Source organism: Falco cherrug, chromosome 1 (genome assembly GCF_023634085.1).
Source record: "Falco cherrug isolate bFalChe1 chromosome 1, bFalChe1.pri, whole genome shotgun sequence".
Classification (NCBI taxonomy): domain Eukaryota; kingdom Metazoa; phylum Chordata; class Aves; order Falconiformes; family Falconidae; genus Falco; species Falco cherrug.
Window position 1 is genome coordinate 18217202 of NC_073697.1, and position 17093 is coordinate 18234294.

A 17093-nucleotide genomic window follows, 5' to 3' on the forward strand; every position below is an offset into this window, starting at 1 on the left:
GTTGATGCAGTAACATTTTTTTCTTTACTTGTAATACACTTCTTACAGGCAATGCAGCAGGAATTTGGACGTAATCATAATTTTAAGCAGCTTCTCTGACATAGTAAAATGAGAGAGGTGATAATTACCGAATGCTGTTATCTTTAAGAGAGCTCATTTCCTGACCTGATGGCGTAGCCCCTAATAAATAAATGCACTAGAGCTTAAAAACAGGAGATACAAACTGTACTGCTTGGCAAGATGAATGTTTTCTAAAACATTACAGTGTTTGCTCTGTGTGGGAGCATCAGGTTCAGTTTATAGATCTAAAGGAAAGTATTTAGGAAAGCATAAAGCAGTATTGCTCATGTAGTCATGTGTGGTTTCTTTCAGTGTCAGTGTGCCACTCCTGACTGTTTCCACTGCTAAAGAAGTTGTTATAGAGATAAGGACTAATTAATAGTACGACAAGGTTGATGTCTCCATAGTTTGGTGGTACTGGTGAGACCCCACTTGGAATACCGCATCCACCTCCCGAATCCTCAGCACAGGAAAGATGTGGACCTGTTGGAACAGGTCCAGCAGAGGGCCACAAAAATGAGCAGAGGGATGGAGCACCTCTCCTATAAGGAAAGGTTGAGAGAGTTGGGGTTGTTCAGCCTGGAGAAGAGAAGGCTCCGGGGAGACCTTATTGTGGCCTTTCAATAATTAAAGGGGGCTTAGAAGAAAGTGGGGACAAACTCTTTAGCAGGGCCTGTAGCAATGGGACAAGGGGTATAGTTTTAAACTAAAAGAGGGTAGATTCAGGTTCAGGCTATATATAAGGAAGAAATTTCTTACAATGAAGGTGGTGAAACACTGTAACAGGTTACCCAGGGAGGTGGCAGATGCCCCATCCCTGGAAACATTGAAGGTCAGGTTGAACAAGGTTGGAGCAACCTAATGTAGTTGAAGATGTCCCCATCTCTTTGCAGGGGGATTGGACTAGATGACCTTTAAAGGTCACTTCCAACCCAAACTATTCGATGATTCCGTGATTGTTCCTGGGTAACATGGCAGATGTTACAACATTACACACCACGCTGGGCATAAGACTTGTCTGTCTCCAAAGAAAGAAGCACAGGAAACGGGGTCAGTGACAGATTCAGATACCACAGCAATCTTTTTCTTAGGGAACTGTTACCCTTACAGATGTGTAATTAATTCTTCTCCAGTTTCACTACATACATTTCCTTTTTTAATCCGTACTACCTCAGTAAGAATAGGTGGGATGGCTGGAGAGAGCCCATATACCATGAGGACAGAGTCCATCAGAGTCCTCACAGAACAAAACCCAAGAGATTAGCAACATCTTTCTGCTTGGGAATTGCTTTGTGTTAAATATAGTTTAACTAGATTTAGCACAGTAATTTAACCAGAAAAAAAACTCCACGCAGATTCCAAAAAGTACTGTGGTATGGCAGAAAGCTCCATCTTGTTTTTAATATTATCAGAAACTGAAAGAAGGTTTAGTTCAGAGAATGCCTTTCTGTTAAAGGGGGCATAAAAATAATAAAAAAAGAAAAAAACTAGGGCAGAAGTTTGCAGAGAAAAGAACTTAACACAAAGCAATTTTCCAGCACGGTACTGGTGGCCAATTGTACTGCTGTCTGATGGCTGAGCTATCTAAAGGGAAGAGAAATCTGCTTACGTAGCATGTCTATTTGGACATATTTTTGTTGCTCTGTTGGAAGAAGTTTTCACTATGTGATTTCAAGTTGAACACAAACCAGTTGAAAATTTGCTGAAGGTAAATGCCTAAATTCTTTGTGGCCTTTTATTTCCAGGACTCCAAATAGTTTTTAAGAGATCGATGGTGGCCAAATCTACCCACAGCCCAAATCAGTTTAGCATGACCATCATCTGTCCCTCGATTCTGCTCATTTGACCATCTTTCTTGTCTTCCCCTGCTACAGGGAGTGATTTACGCACATTCATACACAAAATTTATCGGAAAACGAAGAAAATTAATGAAAACTTACTGAAAATGTAGAATTATTCTTTGTCCAAGAAACTCTCCAGACCATCAAGTACACGATGAACTGTCCAGGGTCAGTCTTGATGGAGAAGAAATGCAACAGGTAGATGATTCACAGGCTGAGGGGTTCGCCGAGTTTTGCTCTTGCTGGAGCCTTCAGCACATTTTTGCCGTTAGGTGGCACTCTTCACCTGTATCGCGCGTCTTCCTTGCTGAAGGGAGCTGTGTGATAAGGACTCGGATCTAACACAGAGCAGAAGCTGGAATAACCATGGTCGCCTTCCTCCATCAGCTTTAAAAGAACTCTTTGCACTGCACACTCTGATTCCTAAATTATTTTTTTTTTCCTCCCTGGTTACTGGATGGTCCTGTGGACTGGTTGCAACACAGTGCAAATTTGATGTCGAATCATGGTCCCTCTGGATTCGTGTTACATAACAATGGTAGTGAATTTTTGCAGTACATATGAGTGTTTACCTTTGTCTCTGCACTAAAAACTCTGTTTAAAAACCCCATGCTAAAACCAACCGACAACTTGGTTATCCTATCAATTTGCTTATGCTAGTAATTATGGCCAAAAAGGGAAATTAAAATTTCCACTGTATATTTCAGAAATCGCACAACACTGTTGGCAAATAAATTATTTTAGCAGTACATGCTGCAATTTCATTGCAGTGTCCACTAACCCTGTCTTGTGCTTGTGACAAAACGGAGTCAGAAAGCTAAAACTGATGAGTACAACTGTGCTGAAACTTGGCCAGCATTCTCCCACTAACCACCCGTCTGTGGTCAGCAGCATAGTATTGTCTTGCAGTGTTGTTCAAGGAGATGTTACTTTTCTCGTCTCTGCTGAAAAAAAAAGATGAGAGGTCTGCACACTGACAAAAATTACTGTTTTCCTTTATGCAGACAATCATAATAATCCTTCAACTAACTGACATTTCAGAAAGACATGCACTAAAAATCTTGGAGTACTCCTTCTCTGAGAGCACAGCTATGCATTCTGATCCATTACATAGCATTGGGCTTTTGAAGATAATTTGGACAGTGTTTTGGCTGCTTGGAATTCTGAAATTCAGTGGTATTAAGACATGAGTTTTGATTCCTGGACTATTTCTCATAATGTTCATTGATTCTAAAACCAGAGCTTCATCCTTCAGTCCACTCAGTTATGTGCTGGGCCCCAGAGTACTTCCAATTTTACTGAAGAGAGCTTTTACGCATACTCCAAATTTACCTGTGTTCAGGCCCTGTTAATTCTGGATTCAGGCTGATGTTAAAAAAAGTCTCCATTCCCCACCGAATACCTACATCCACAAATCTTCCCCTGAAAGGCAGACTGCTCTGTGGAAAACAGGTGCGAGGTGGACGCATTTAACAGCACCCTGTGGCGACATACTCCAGGACTGTTTTTACTTTTGCTATTAGGGTACTTAGGGTAATTATTCATGCAAAAAGGAAGAAAATAAAAAAGTGAACATTATTTAGCATTCTGATGAGAACATTCAAAACATATCCTTTCCCTTCTGAGGTGACGCAGCTGAACTGAAAAGGCCAAGAGCAGGAATGTCATCTAGAGAATGCCGAGGACAAATCCAGCAAAGCATAAACATATCTTCCAAGACAAAAAAATTCCAGAGGTAATCCTTCTGAACATTTGTTGATGACAAACCAAGACTTAAAGACATTTTCATAGTATGTGCCATCAATTTCTTAATCGCTAACACAGCTTAATCATGTACCACCAGACACGTCTTTACCTAGCTAGGGTTAACAGCAGGAAGAGGTCATTGTACAACTTTTTACCTCACCCACACATTAAACCATTAATTGTTCTGGAAAATGGAAGGGCTATTTTGTTGCAGTGGCTACTTCTTTGTCATTTCTGCCTCAGGAGTTTGTACAAATCAAAGATAATTCCCCTTGTTCTCCACTGTTAGATGTGAAGCAGAGGTAGGAATAATTTCACACATTTCAGATTTAGCCTAGAGAAACATTAAATGCTCCCATTGTTAGTTCCAGGCTTATGATGCAAGACAGGCTAAAATCTTCCAGACAGCAACAGACAGCCGCTGCCTGTAATGGGACTTACTTAACAAAAGCCCCAGTCTATCTATTTATTAGACATACTCAGAAAGAGAGCTATTTTCTCCAGCACCCTAATTACTATTCTGTGTATAAATGCTCCTGGAATGTGGGCAAAACATCATGAGGAAACATCAGGAGACAAACAACACTTTCCTTCCCAGCAGTCAATTTCAAAATAAGACAAATACATTAGGAAATAAGTATTCATTTAACTAGCTAAACATCCTCCCTGGCTCCTTACACTATACCGATAATCATGTTTACTTGGAGGCACAGCAGATTTGCAATTCAGGCACCAAGCTATACCATTAACAGAGGGTTTGGGGAGAGCATGTTGAAAAGCAAAACAATCTCGGTCTTTATCTGTATGTACTTGAAGAGAATCCTGGCCACAGGGCATTGAATGGAGCCTACGGGATTGTTGCTTTCTGAGCGTCAGCACACACACACACAAAGAGCCCAAACGGAACAGCCTCCAGCAGAGAGCTCTACGGGAGAACCCGAACTTCAACTCTGCCCTCAAACTGGAAAGTGATTCCCAAGCGCAGAACACAACCACCACAGACACTGTAAGGGGACTGTGAACTGGTCTCGGTGCATTTAAGTGGGCCTGACAACACCATAGTGAATGTTCATCAGTTTGAGCACAAAGGTTGTTCACTGACCTTCATCCCAGTTGTTTGCCTCAAGCAGAGAGCGAGGGGCAGTTTTGCAGAGGTGCTCTGATGTCCTTCCTTCAACTCTGCTTCAACACAGACGGTTCTATTGATTTGCTACAGCTCATCAGCGTGCAATACTCACTCCCCCTTACCAAACAAAAGATGTTTAGGCCATCACGCAAGCTGACCAAAGAAAAATTCCAGGGCTAGTCTGTTGCTACAAAAGGTACTTCCATTGAATACCAAGAGGCACTGTAGGAAATAGACCCATCCTGTTCAAATACAGCTTCAGATTTTCTGGAATTTAGGACTCTGGGTTATTTGAAGCTAAATCACAGTTACAGCTTCAGATCTGGATTCAATGATGTGTAAATCACTGAAATATGGTCATAAAAATTCTGACTGCTGAGAAGGCCAAACCTCTCAAAAAAAGACAAGTCTTCAAATTGTCTCCAGAGGTACCCAGTAAAAAAAAAATAAGCTGGTCCCTTTCCTTCCTATTTTGCACTAAGAATCACAAAACCAAAATTCCCTAGCCGCTGCAGATCAGTGGTTTGTGTCATATGTTGTAGCTCAGCCAATCTCTGCACATACAAACTGCGAGAACAGACCTTGAAAACTGCCCTGTTTCAGCAAGTCAGAGCAAGAGTACCAGCTCTACACAGTATGTTTGAAATAGCATTTAAGTACCAGCAAGTGTATTTTTTTATTTTATGTAAATATCGTAAATTATGTAAAAAAATTATTTTTTTACAGTGCTTACAAAGTGCTTTAATTCATTCTTTTCTATAGCTCTCCTCCTTCAAATTGTTTTGACAGAAGGCTGTTTGAGATTTTTCTTTTCACCTCTGCATATGGTAAATCCAAACAGAAACATGTCTTTTGTGTATTATGGTTTGACTTGCTTGGAAATAGAATGGGCACACACAGCTTGTGCAAGAATTGAGAAAAACAGCAATGTTTTCCAAAAGGCAGCACCTTTTTCCTTTTTGTTCTTTTTTCACTTGGAGTTAAGTGTGTTCAACTTTAGAGAAAAATCAGTCCCCAAATAGTAACTGCAGTTGGTATGGTGTTTTTGTTTTGTTGTTGTTGGTTTGATTTTGTTTTACATTGTTTTAATGAGGGAAGATGGGAGAGGGACTAGATTTTACTTGGCAGTTTTTCTTCATTCTGTCCAGTCACATGGTCTTTTTTCCCCCAGTATTTTTAGGCATTCAACCAGAGGAATAAACTCTTAACTACTTAAAGACAAAAAGTCTGAGTCTCATATACATTAAGATCCCTTTATGTTCCTGTAGTGCTGTATATGCTTCTTAAATGAAAGGTGGTATACAGGATTAAGCCTACGAAGCACTTCAGAAGGAGCACTAACTGGATTTTGTAATCCTGGCAACTTCCACACGTTTACAGCTTTATCTGTGTCCCCCAGCGAGGGCTGAAGGAAAAGAAACAAGCAGCCAGGAAAGCTGTACAAGCATATTTTGTATCTTCTTCATTGATACCCTTCATGCCATTCAAATAGGACTCCGGAATACACTATTTTAATTAGCAAAGCTTGTTTTAAAGTAAACAACACAAACACTCCTTATAGAACAGTCACAGTCTCCCCTGCTAGACATACAGGCTTTTTGGCAAGATCACATTCAAACAGCATGAAATTCACCCCTGTGCACAGCCCCCCAGAAGGCCCTCGTACCACTTTAACGTCCACTTAGCTGCTCTGGCTAGGAGCGAGTGGTCTGTGGGATAAGGACTGAGGTTCACTACGACTTTCCTCCCCAAAAAAGATGGTCCAAATCCACATCTGTAAAGACCAGCAGTTTTTCCACTATAAGGTCATAAAGGTGTAATATAGGCGTCATGCATAGAGTACATACCATATTTGAGTCCTGTCCCTGCATGACTTTGAGTCCCTGTCGAAGTACAGATGCACAACACACATGTAATGAAGCCCTCAATCAATATGGTTTGCTGCACTGTGCTGTTTGCAGGGAATGCTGCAAAGTCATTCAGCCGACAGGAGTCAGGACAGCAGTGAGAAGAGTATCCTCAGGAGGAAGCTCTGACAGGATTTGTTTCGACACATGGGAGAACATGAGATTCCCATCTTAGTTCAGTAATTGCTAAACGAACAGAAATCAGAAATCATTGATGCAACATTGACCCATAAAACACTGATGACTGAGGCTCTGTTCTCCCCTGTACTACACACAGGGAACAACAGACGGTCAAAGGAAACCAGGGAAAGAACAGAACAATATGGAAATAAGGTTGGTTCCTTAACAAATGTCACTACTGCAGTCCATGTATGCTGACTGACACTGGTTGTTCTTTTCAGCTATAACTGTGCAACAAAATCGGACATGTCTCATCTTCCAGTCTTGATACTGAACTGTTGCTGTTGTTGATTTTCTTTTGTTGGTCAAGTTTTTTCTTTTTTTTTTCGTTTTCTTTTTTTTTCTTTTTTTTTTTTTACATCTACGTTTATAAACACTGATACATTACAGATCTTGTTAGTTATACTTTGAAGTCTGATCATGCAGAACTACAGGCAGGTGCAATTCAGATCTTATTACAGGATGGACATGGCAAGGTGAACAGTTGTTTTTGCTAGTTAAGATCTGGAGCTTTGTCACTGTTGTGGCTTAATGTATACTGGCCATAAGTCCCACTTACTCAATTTACTAAATATACATGATTCTATATGTACACTGAAACCTCCGGCACCCTCCTTTTCAGCATGTGACTGAGTTAGGAAAAGGCCAGAGGTCTACCGTATTTAGGCATACAGTGGCCTTATTTTAAAAGATTTAACAGAAATAGCGTGTTGGATTATTACATATTAGTTACAGAGGAAAGAAAAAAAAAATAATCAATACAACTATTTACATTATAAATACCTTGCTTTCCAGAAGACGAGAATGGCCCTGTTCAGTGAAAATTAGCAGAAGAGACAGGTTTACCTGTCTGAAATGATAAGTACGGTAGAAATACATTTATTTCCCAAATTGACTGTGTCTTCCTTAAATATGTGCTTTTCAGCTTTTCGCTTTCAGGTAAAAAGGCACAATTAGCCTCAGTTGAAGTTTTTCAACATTCTTTTGTCAAATCAAACCCTCTTCAAAACCCAAACTTGCCATGCGTCAATGAGTGTGAACAGAAATTAAGTTAAAGAGTTCACCTCTTGCAATCAATAGTTAATTTAAAAAAAAAATATTAAAAACCCCCAGGCCACACTGGCAAGTTCCTAATATTCTATGCAGATTCCACTAAATTCCACTGGACAGGTCTCTTTTGCAGCTCATGGGTGAAGATGACACATTCATCATCCCCCTGCCTCCCCCTAGCATCTTACCAATTAAGACATTACATATTTGTGGAATATTCAAACCCACTGCACAATGATTTTCTTTGTGTGTGTGTGTGTGTCTGTGTGTGTCTGTGTGTGTGTGTGTGAAAAAGATCACCTTGAGCTTGCAGTTAGTTAACTGGGTCCTTTGTAAAGTGGTGGAAGTTCAAATAAGCACAGCCATCAGATTCTTGAAGATGTGTGATTACATTACGATTATGCTCTTTATCCACACTGAGAACTTGGATCAAATATGAACAGAACACAGGTTCTAAAAATCACATCCATATGCACTCACTCTCTTTCCTACACACACATACGGAAGCAAAGAAAAAGCTTAAACTTCATGAACCACTAACTCAGACTTCTTTGCCAGACTATTAAAAGTCTAATTCTTCCCTGCAGGTTTTCTTTCATTCTGCTCTCCCTGGAAGCACACACAGTTTGTTGCAAAATGCCTTTTTTTGTTTGTTTGCTTGGTTTTGCGTGTTTGAAGTCACACAAAATTCTAAAGTCTCAATAAGCATGAAGAAAGATAGATCTGAAACTAAAATAAGCTTTGATCCTTTGGAATACTGCAAAGTTTGTAGTATAAGTAAGCTAACATTGACTATTACAAGTTATTTTGAATTAAAATATTCCAATTACATTTTACAATGATTTCAGGATACTGAAACACATTTTTCCTTTTTTTTTCTTTTTCCTTTAATGAAAAATTCAGGGGATTTGCTGAAACTGACTCTCTCAGGCAGTTTTAAAATTGACTATCAGCATATTTTTCATGAGAAAATACGTTGGTGGAAAAGAAGTCACTGGTGCTTACTGACAATTAGAATACAATCCAAATCAGTTAAATAGCACTACTTTGGAAAAATTCCTAAAGGTACTGCAACAAGTCTAATTTCTTCAGTATTGTTAGCCCAAAGCTTGAAGGTAAAGCAATATATATGGAGATAAAACCATATATATGAATCTATTCTTGATTATAAGTTTAGAAGAGCGATACAGTGACATTATCGACTCTCGTGTGATCTCTGGAGCCCAATACGGTGCAGGAACCAGTTATTTCCACAGGAAAACTGTCAGTGCATTAGGGAAGTAGCTAATCAGGCTTTCTATAGCTTTTTGTTCGTTTGTTTTTGACATGTTACCACACTTGTACTCTGATTTAAGCTCTGCTTTATATAAAGCAAGCTTGCTAAGATTCCTGAATCTATCTGTGCCATGGAACTCTAGATAGTATGGAGGATTATCAACCACAATGCCATTTGCATAAATCAGTGTGTGACCGACCCAAAGATCTGAACTTTCTAAAGATCTATTACATTTTAGTTGAATATAGTCAGAACTCAGAAGGTACTATTCCATCTATCAAGTTAGTACCTGAAGATTTCAAAAATTACAGAAATTTTTGGATGGAAAACATGCATAACCTTGCATCACCTTGAAGTAAATCTATACCTTATCCTCATTTAAACTCATGAGTGAGAAGGAAAATGGAGGGTCTTTTTACGAGCAATTGACTTCCCCCCCCCCTTGTTTTAGTTTCTCATATTATCCAAAAGTACTCCATCTGGAAATAAAGCAGGAACTTTTTGCAGCAACTTTCCTCTACCTTTTCAATGCTACTTTTTTTGCAGCTAGTGCTCTGAGCAGCCACTGATAGTTAAGATGTTTCTGCCATTTTCCTCACCCTGCTGATGGCAATCTGCACGACTTAAGCAAGCCACCTGGGACAGAATTGCTTTGAGTATTCAGGCACTTAAGATACCAGTAGGCTCTTAGGCATATTTTCAAAAATACCAAGGTGTCCAGCTGCCATTCACACTGATGGAAGATATGCCACTTCTGGCACAGGCTCTCTGATTGCCCCTTCAGTGCCTAAATACCTTGGAACATCTGTCATAGATCTCTAGCTTCCTGATTGCCTACATCTCTGCGGCAGTGGCAATTATGCTTGTAACTGCCAAGCTCAGAGAATGAGGTGAAAATTGTTCCTCAAGTACTATTTAGTAACACTTTAAACAGAGGTAGATTTAGAAGATCACTGGCAAGAAAAATAAGAAAAGCATCTGTCATTATCAAGCTGAAGAAAATATTGGAATAAAGGGGAACAGACTTGAAGGGTATCGAAGACTTCTAGAATCCGAAAGAAAAATTTTGTTTACCGTAAGACAGCTACAGAACATCATCACTGCAATCTTTTATTCAAGAGTACATGCATTCTTGTAAGGTATCAGCTGACAGCACCAACTTCCTGACACAAAGCAAGACAAAGGATACTATTCCTGTTTGATGGTTGCTACTTCAGTTTGGACATACAAGGACCAGAATTGTAAAGAACTATTGCTTTTCTTCATTGATGGCTTTTTTGTAGTGTCCAATGTGGACAGCCCCAAGTCTCCTCCCCCAGACAGAGCTTCTCATAAAGGAGACAAACTAATTTGAGGACAAAAAGAGATGCAGTGATTCTTTTAGGCCCCATTTCAGCAAGGCACTTAAGCACATGCCAATGTCAATCACTGCTGAGCAAAGGACAAGAAGCACATGCTAGTTAAAATTATGTATGCATCCCTATATTCTCCATTAAATGTTTGTACAAGCACTGGTGCTTAGCAGAATCAGGGCCTCTGGGAATAAAGCTGTATGTCTGATATGACGTGGGTTCTTTTAGCGCCGATCACTAGGACATCTATGGTGACTAGTTCTCCACCCAGCACCTGCAATTAAAACAAGACTGAATTCTACCATGGGGCTAAGATCATGGGTTTTGGCTTCGATAGATGAAACATGGGAGAGTTGTAAGCATCCATCTACTGTAAGTGGCTTCTCTGCTGTTGCCTATGCCACATCTCTGCAATATCACTGTAAATGAATGGTGATTATTCCAAGTTTCTGCATTCTATATTTGTGGTATTTTTGCAGTTTCTCTTACATAGACCTTTGCCTCTCTGAGACACTTCTATTGGTTTTGTTTAAATAACACACCCAAATGGTGCACACTAAGGAATGTAAAGCAGATACTAGTTACCTGAATATTATTAATATATATCTATGGTGAATTAAATCTGGAGGTGATACATTTCATTATTGCTAAGAAGTCACCCTTGGTGTTATTGCCTTTGTACCTACAGAGCGCTGCCATTTACCTTTCAATACTTGTATGATCATTGGCTTTAAAGTGAGAATTACTTCACTCAACCATGACTTGATGTTTCATGGCTTAAGAAAGAATATTGCTAAATATTTTTAGCAGTAGTAAATTATTGCTTTTACAATTACTGCTCTGAGTTTTTAGAGTATTTTTTACCTAATTTCATTCTCAAAAAAATTTCCATACAAATCTACCAAAAATATATCCAGGGGAAAAAAAATCCTATAGCAATTTTGAGACAGCTCAGATCTACCAAGCCTGAAGTTACTTTATATCCACTTAATTTTTATCTTCCCTCCTCCCCACCCTGGAGAGTTTTTTCGTTGCTTTCTTCCCTTTAAAGAAAATCTGACTTGATACTAATTTCTTTTTTCTTACCACAGAATGGCAGGTTTGTAAGCCACCTAATACAACAGTCCTATTTTGGTAGAATTTTGAATACTAAGAATTAGTGAATTTTAAATACCCAGTAATATAGCCTAAGCAGTTTCTGACATCTGGAAAAGCATTACAGTATGATTTAGCTCATTTCAGTTAACATGGCACACTTTGGTAAGAGGAGAGATGACCCAGTATTTAATTTCCAACTTTGGTAACGATGACCTTGAAGTGGAAAATGCTAATTTGCTGTCTTGGCTGGAAAAAACATTCAGTTGTTCTGAAATTCTGTGTGGAGTTTTGCCATTCTCTGGTAAAAAAACACTTGCTGTTACAACTGGGAATCCTATGTGTTATTACCTGGTAAAATCAATTTGATATTCAGTCACTGTTGGGTTCTTCGGAACTCATCAAAACTGCCTCCGAGACCCCTGATGGCGACCCTTTCAGCCCAGCACACTAGCTGGTTGATATCCTCTGCTGTTACTTAGAATATAGGAATACTAGACCCATGCACTCTGTGGTTCTTTTCCATGTAACACAGCTGATAAAACTTCCTGGGGAGTCAGATGATTTGTTGCAAGCAAATGGACAGCCAAAAGCACCTAGAGAACGCCTGGTCTCTTAGTAGCCGAGATCCCTGCAAAGGAACGATCTGAAGGGAAAATAACCTCTAAGCCACAAACACACACTGAAAGGGAGTGGGCCACAAATATCCTTACTTTATTTAACCTAGTAAAGATCTAGATGTAAATTAAAAAAGGTATTGCATGTCCTTTTGATAATAATCCGAACTGTTCTCCCACCCTGCCATACCCCCTAACAAACAAGCATACATGTAATTCATAACAGCAAGCCTATCTATGAACTAAGATGATAACTCACTTAACATTTGCAGGAAAAGCTGCTTACTGAGAGAAATCTTTCTTGGCTACACATGCATAAAAAACCTTCGTTCTTGTTCCCTGTAGCTTGCAAAAGTACATGCGCTTCCTTCTAGCCTGGTCTTATCTTGGTGTATCTGCTCTAAAAATCAGAACAGCAAGTCTTAACATTCACAAACAAACATTTTTCTATGAAGTTCTGTGGCTTTTTCTTTCAATACAAACTGGTTATTATTTCAAAATATATATACAACTCTCAGCAGAAATTTTAGTGCTACATCTTCAAGTGTCTGAGGGAGCCACAGTTCAGTGTGGTTATTTACACTTCCACAAATCCTCATACAAGATATGCAACCTCATCAATGAACAAATAAATATAATATATACTGGGAATATCATGTATGTAATTATGCAGTTCACCTGAAATGGGCCATTTATATTTGTGGATTGTACACTAAGTATGTATGCAGATATGCGTGTTCCTGTAGGCACACAGCTGCATACACTGCCAGAATTCTCTTGGCACCTGTGTGTATGTGCTATTCATATATGGAGAAAAAATCGTGTATACCCCTATCTGCCTCACTGGGCAGCAGACAACAGAACAGAGAGTGAAGGCTGATACACACTCATATGTTTGAGAGTGGCTACTGCACACCTTGTCATGCCAGTCTGAAAAGGACAGTTGCAGGTTGCTGGTTTTGCAGCCATTAATTTTACATCTTATGGGGAGGGGGTTAAAAAAAAGGATTTTTCAGTTCCTTTTTTTCCCCCCCAGTAAGCATCATTGGAAGAAGACCAAAGCAGAGCAACTATAAGTTGAATATACACTTGAGCTTAGCTGCATTACATAATTCTGTAGGAGAAGCAGGCTGAAAAGATTTTTTTGTTTGCTTTGTTTAAGCCTTTATATTTATTTCTCTTCCTTTTCATCTCTTAACTCCTGTTAATTTTTCCTCCTAAATTACATCATCCTCTGAAGAACGCTGGGTTTCGCAGGCAGGCGGCTAGTCACCTGCAACAACCGAGGGGTCCTGCAGAAGCTTCCAGGCTGCTGTCCGTGTCAGACGCCAGTGTTTGATCCGTGGACATGGATGAGATGTCATTGACAGATGAGGATGGAGGGAGGCTTTCACTGCTGTTCACTGCTGCACCTGTGCTACGAAAACGAACACCAACGTGATTAAACCTGAAACCCCAAAACTTCTCAGAGTTTAAAAAGCAAAGGATACTCACCCTGTGGCAACAGTCATGGTAAGTACACAGACCATTTTAAACAGTGGCAAACAGTAGCAGCAGAAAATGGGCCTTTGCAAATTTTAGGCATAAAATATTGAATATTTTACCAGGAATTCCCTCCCTCAACAGTCTGTTTTGAAGAGGTATAGCTTGTTTACTCTCCTGATACATTTGGAAAATAAAATAATTAATTTTGTAAATGCTGCAAAAAGACAGAGCAATCTCGATGACATCTCATTGGTGACTGCAGACAGCAATCATCCATCTTTTCTGACAAGATTTGTTATTTCTAAGAGTTATTTACACATACCTCATTCATATTGATCAGTAATCACCCAGTACAATACTGTTACTTCATGTTTACCTGTTATTAAACCATGTGACACTTTTATGAAAATACAAACCAGTCAAGACAAATGCCTTTAGTCAAAATATGACTGAATTTAATGATATTAATGACTAAACAATATATTACCTTTCTAAATTTTTACAATGCTGGACAGAAGCCTGCCTTTAAGTCATGGATACTGTCCCAGGAATCAAATGGAAAGAATTCCAGTAGGTTAAATCAACTTTTGATCAAACTCTTGCTGTGCAGCTTTCTTTGATGAATGTGTGATCAACTTAGCTAATCAAAATAACTGAAGAAATAGCTGCAGAAATTGTATAGGTGAAGATTTTGTTGCACTCTGTCTGATTCAGCACTACTGAATTCAATAAACCCTGCTAAGTTAATTTCAGCAAGTATCAACTCAGCCCGTAAGTTTCTGGAAAGTACATTTTAATGGTTATTCCTAACTTTCAGCACAATTCCACATGACACAACACACCGACCTGATAGTTACTGTTGCAGTTCCAAAGCACCCAGACTCGTAAAATACCCACAAACCCCAATGAAAGCACACCAAACCTAAATGACAGAACTAAAGAATTCACCAGCACAAAGCAGCACTTATGCTGCAACACTCAGAAACCCAACCAAATGCTGTCCTTGTCTATGAGCAATGCTTCATTTGCTACGCTCAGCACCTCTCTGGTGCTACAACAGCTTGTTCCTGAAGGGATGCTTGTCAGGTAAACCAGTGCAAAAATGAGAGGGGTGCATTCAAAAGAGAAAACAAGCCCCATTTATGAATTTACTCTTTGTTAGAAAGCTTCTCACTGGCTGCAGGGTCAAGGAAAAGAGCAAAAGATTAGAGCAGGTGAGAAACAGCTCCTGGACTCTGTTCCTGGCTCTACCATTGACTTGACAGATACTTTTAAAAGCCACACATCAGCTTCCACGCTATAAAGCAGGGGCTCCTTCCTCAGAGCGCTCCTGTGAAGCCCTGTTTAATTAGCACCTATGGAAGTGCCTTTAAGACTTCAGCTGTGAAGTGGTACAGAAGCGGGGGAACTGAAAGGACAACTGGAGTTTTTGCTGTTCCCCAAAAAAGCCTTGTGTCTGTCTTGGGGATTTGCTCAGGTTCTTAGAAATAGTCTTAATTAGTAACTCTTGATATCCAATGTCATAACGCTTGGCAAGTCCATCAGCTGCTTATTTTTGGCTCTGCACACATAGAAGAGGGCTATACCCAGTAGTTCCTGGGTGACAGCAACAAAACTGAACAGATAGCAACTAAAAGGCAGGAGTAATAAAAGAGCAATTTTCATCAAGAAAGGGAACTGCTAAGAATAAGCCGCACTAAGATCAGCGCTATTCACTATATTCGGTATCCAGAAATGAGAAGACAGTTGCAAATACTAGGTATGAAACTATAGCTGGGTAGCGAAGACTAGGGGAGAGTGTGAGAGGAGGTTAGAGAGTATGCAGTGTCAGAGCAGAGGAAATCTGCAGATAACAGCAAGGTTATTTACTTTGGACAGAACAAATTTAATTCTAAATAATTTACAGCCTTGTATTATATTTTTATTTAATGGAAATACCTACTATTTGACAATACCTGTCAGAAACACTTTTTTAATGTATGAACCAATCAGAACACAGTATTGGTAAATTCCTCCCATATCTTTGCATAAAACAATTTATATCCTTTGCTTCTCTGCTTCAGAAATGACAGAGCAGAAGAGTCCTGAAACTGCTAATGAAAGGTTCCGCTGCAGTTCTTGGTAAAGTGAGTAATTTAAAATAAATAATACATCTTCTATGGAACTCATTTGCATGTGTGATAGCCACATATATATATATATATATATGTATATGAATATGTGTGTTTTGGAGAGGATATGGGTGTATAAAAGGTTATATGTCTTCATTGTTACAAGGGTGTGAATTAGTCAACAGTCCTGAAGGCTGATTAAATTTAGTGGCTATTTCTTACATGTATTGTTGTGACTGAGTTCCACTGAGAAAAGATTTTTTTCTAATCACTTTTATTCTCCCAGCTGAGTAATGATATGGCATAGGCCCTTTGAACAGTGAACATGTCAGTAAGGGGTACAGCATCTGAATTTATAAATAAAACAGAACCGTTCAGCACTTTTGTGACATCAAAAGAATAAAAAAGCAAAACCTACCACCTAAGATTAAATTCAATGTTTATGTGTACATGTGAACACGCGTATGTTATTTGCATGTGCTGCTTATATACACAGCTACATGCAAATCCTTCCACTCAACTCAGCACGAGTAGTGCCTTAAGCAGACAGGTTTGGATGCTGTGACCTATGAAAGAGAGAAGTCAACTAGATAAAGTGCAGAGAAAAGCATTAAGTTTGAAAAACTCAAAGAGGCAGGTAGTGAAGTTCAAAGGAAGACTGATTAGGAATGTGATAATGGGATTTACACGAGCTAAAAGCTGCCAGAAAGAAAGATGTAGGAAACCATTCTCCATGTTCTCTGGAGACAGGACAAGAAATAACAGAGTTAAACTGCAGCAAAAAAAGATTAGGCAAGACAAAATACAAAAAGCTTTCTGAAAATAGACAAAGTAGCCTACAGAAGTTTTTTGAAACAGACAGCACAAGTATCTGCTAGGGACAGCTTTAGATGCAGTTGATTTTGTTCATCGGACATCAACACAAGGGGCACTGGAGGTTCCCCTCAAGCCCCACATTTCAAGCTTTTATGTTGTATTAACTAATTGTTCACTGGACGAGAGGAAGCACTGACTGACACCCTGATACACAGGCACTCTAAGTAGCCTGCACTATCAGCGGGTAACTATTATCCTTGGTGCTGTCAACTTCAGCTGTCTCCCCAAAAGCTGTGATCAAATAATCACAGAAACTCATCGCCAGTTGCTTGCTGTGATTATTGATAAAGTGCCAAATCTTAGCCTTCTGAATCACTGCCAAGAACACCAATCAACAAGCAATGTGTGTGTAGAGTCTCCCTCATTTCCCT

General features: G+C 39.3%; 1 protein-coding gene across 8 annotated transcripts in view; it reads right to left on the reverse strand.

Moving 5' to 3' along the window:
* Positions 1 to 6262: 6262 nt before the first annotated feature.
* MAPK10 (mitogen-activated protein kinase 10) overlaps positions 6263 to 17093 on the reverse strand; it is a 168944-nt gene continuing 158113 nt past the window's right edge. For 7 of the 8 annotated variants that reach the window (XM_005444498.3, XM_027813058.2, XM_005444499.3 and 4 more), the window contains one exon: positions 6263 to 13662. In XM_005444498.3, the coding sequence (XP_005444555.1) occupies positions 13520 to 13662 (143 nt within the window). In that variant the 3' untranslated portion in view covers positions 6263 to 13519. Of the gene's footprint in view, positions 13668 to 17093 lie in introns of all 8 variants that reach the window. The other variant, XM_027813061.2, reaches the window with a different exon arrangement.